Source organism: Setaria italica, chromosome IX (genome assembly GCF_000263155.2).
Source record: "Setaria italica strain Yugu1 chromosome IX, Setaria_italica_v2.0, whole genome shotgun sequence".
In the NCBI taxonomy this organism is placed as follows: domain Eukaryota; kingdom Viridiplantae; phylum Streptophyta; class Magnoliopsida; order Poales; family Poaceae; genus Setaria; species Setaria italica.
Window position 1 is genome coordinate 21,577,947 of NC_028458.1, and position 2,893 is coordinate 21,580,839.

A 2,893-nucleotide genomic window follows, 5' to 3' on the forward strand; every position below is an offset into this window, starting at 1 on the left:
TTGACTACTTGAGCAAATCAATGGGAATAAAAAGCTTTTGTTACTACTTGCTAGCCTTGCCTCCATGCACATCATATTCTTGCTTGGCTAGAGAAAGTGGCATTCATGTGTTTGTCTGATGAACGTGGGTTGGATAGCAAAAAAAATTGCTGGCAACGCGGGGAAAAAAAACACGAGATGCTCCCCCAAAAGTGATTTTGAGACTCAAAATCTTGGCAACAGGAGAAGCCTCAACCCCTATCTCCACCTCGCTCATCCTAAGACTATCAATCACAGAACAGCTTAAAACCACCTCTTAACCGTGACAGTAGAAAGAAATTCTACCTACAAAGTTCTAGAATTTCATACATGATAAATAAGGGTTCATCTTGCTCAGTGTTATATGTTCACGTCAGCATCTCCAGCCCATCCCAACTCTAGCTCAGTCAATAACAACCATCACCAAAGACGATTCTCAATCACAGCTGCAATTATATCCTTCAGTGTTCCCTGCGAAGTTCAAAGTTATTACCGCATCAGGCATATGTTGTCACCAGACTATGACATTAATTATTTCAAGAAACTACCCAGAGTGTTATGAATAGCACTCGTTTCACCAAGGATCAAATGTTAAAATTTCAACTGACCATAGGAGTTTGGAAAACTAAAATCAACCGTAATCCATACTGTGGTTGTGCTGGTTCAGCATTTACTTATTTGGAGACTTGAGACCATAAATCCATTAGCGAAAACAGTCACACAAAGTGAATTTCCCAATCTTACCTGAGAATGATCTTTCAGACCAAGAGAGATCACCAACGACCGTGCTGAGCCACTGCCACTACAGAAATGAATGTACAATGCAGTGTAAGTTCTCAATATATACTATTTCTTTGTGTATCCGATAGTATGAAAATGGTGTATCTATCGTAAGCCAAAGGAAGAGTTAAGAGTGGTGTTAGGAATATTAACTAAATTTTGTGATACTAGAAGCACAGAAGTTACATGGAGAACACATACTGAAACAATTATAATCAAGGAGCCTTTTTGCTGGAGAATATTTGCATATAAAAGAGAAGGTCCTTCTGCTGACTATTTTCAAATGGTAATCATTACTTCAACTAATAATAGACGGGTAAACATGGTCTGGCATGCAGCATAGATAGGGTCATAAATTGTGTGGAGTTTGTGATGAAAATCAAACGTACATATGAAAAATGTTATTCAAAGATGTGGAGACAGAAGAAAAACAACATGGCAGAAGCAGATGGTGAGGGAAGCAAACCTTATGTGCTCAATAAGTTGGCGTGCACAAGCAAGTAGGAGGGGCTGCAGTCACAAAATTTTGTACAGTTGTTAGTCCGTGCATGTTCAGACGATGTTTTGATGGCTGATGGTCTAATGATCTTACCTCATCTCTCTTCCCAAAAAGAATATTCACATTATAGGTTGGGTCCGAGAAAACACTTTCATCTTTCCTATGGAGAGGGATTAAAGCTTAATAAAAAAATACAGTACAGAGGTTTCAAGGTAAAAAGGAAAAAAAGCAGTGACTTCCTATATTTAACATGTCATATATAAGGTCAACATTCTTAAGCTATAAATGTCCAGAGACCCTAACTTTCCACCTACTGTAGAAATGTCATTCAATAAGGTCTTGCAACTAGTCAGGTAGTAACTAGTAAGATACTTTGTGCAGTAAAAAAGGCATTATCTTGCATAAAGATTTAGGCATATGAACAATCTGGAAGTTATGACCTGATATGAATGTGGCTGAAGTGTTTTGAAGATTTTACTTCTAGATGGTCGGGTCAGTGAAATAATATGCGGAGGGAGCTTGAGTACTCTTTCGAAATGATCCAATAAAATTGCAATTTCAAAACAATGCGAAGGAAATAGCATGGAGGAAGCTACTTTGTGCAGAACTGATAATGCAAATAACAAAAATAAATTTGACATTTTCAGGAGAATGAATTTGCTTAAGAATAGAAAGCAAACTTGGCAGCCAGTATGGTTCCCATGCAGCCAATTTGTGTCACAATAACCTGTGGATTTAAGATGAACATCCTTGTCATGTGAATCAGGACTCAACTGAATAAGAACTAAACCTGCAACTTACCAGAGAGGCTTCATATTTACTGATAACAATGTCTGTCTTATTGCTCTAGAGAACGCAGAAGGGTGAAAGGAATAATCAAGCTATCATCGTAGTCAGAAATCTCCAAGAAAGCAAATCATACTCTCTCCAATACCAAACCATACTAATAATAGAACAAACTATCATGTTCTACTCTAATATATATTTATCGTCTTCACTTAATCTGACTAAATTAGACACCATATGTCATATTGCTCAGCAAGACAGGTACCTTGATGTCTAACGAGAGGGATCGATGCTGCATAGGGAAGTGAGCACCGGATTGCGCAGAGTTCATTGGCACCTCCATCTACCCAATCAACAGAGCTGCGCATCACAACCTCTAAATCATTAGCATACCACGCTTAACACAACATCCACAAAGTAGCGCGTCTTAGCACGCGCCTTTCACAAACACAAATTGCACAGATGCACAAGCGTTATCAGAAAATCGAACACAAATTTTGCACAGACGCACAAGTGTTATCAGAAAATTTTTCACGAACACAAATCTTGCGCGCTGAAGAAGACCAAGAGACAAATAGAACCACAGGGGGAACGGACGGATGGTTTGGGTTGGATCAAGAGCCTCTGGAGGAAGAAAAAAGACTTGAATTCGCCTGATTAGGAGCAGAACCAACTAATGGAGCAAGCAAGGTTTACTAATAACTCACCAACGCGAGGGGAAATCAATCCGATTCGGATATTTTTCCAGCCCGCTCCCAAGTCGGTTTGGCACCAGTGCAGGGTGACTAAAGAGGAGGAGGACGACGAGAG

General features: G+C 39.4%; 1 protein-coding gene across 1 annotated transcript; it reads right to left on the reverse strand.

Moving 5' to 3' along the window:
- Window positions 1–392: 392 nt before the first annotated feature.
- On the reverse strand, window positions 393–2,426 carry LOC101780394 (proteasome assembly chaperone 3-like). The gene is made up of 6 exons (XM_022829705.1): window positions 2,349–2,426; window positions 1,978–2,024; window positions 1,391–1,457; window positions 1,265–1,308; window positions 763–820; window positions 393–489 (listed from the first exon to the last, which is right to left on the reverse strand). The coding sequence occupies exons 1-6, from the start codon at window positions 2,424–2,426 to the stop codon at window positions 439–441; spliced, it is 345 nt and encodes a 114-aa protein (XP_022685440.1). The 3' UTR covers window positions 393–438.
- Between the last annotated feature and the right edge of the window lie 467 nt (window positions 2,427–2,893).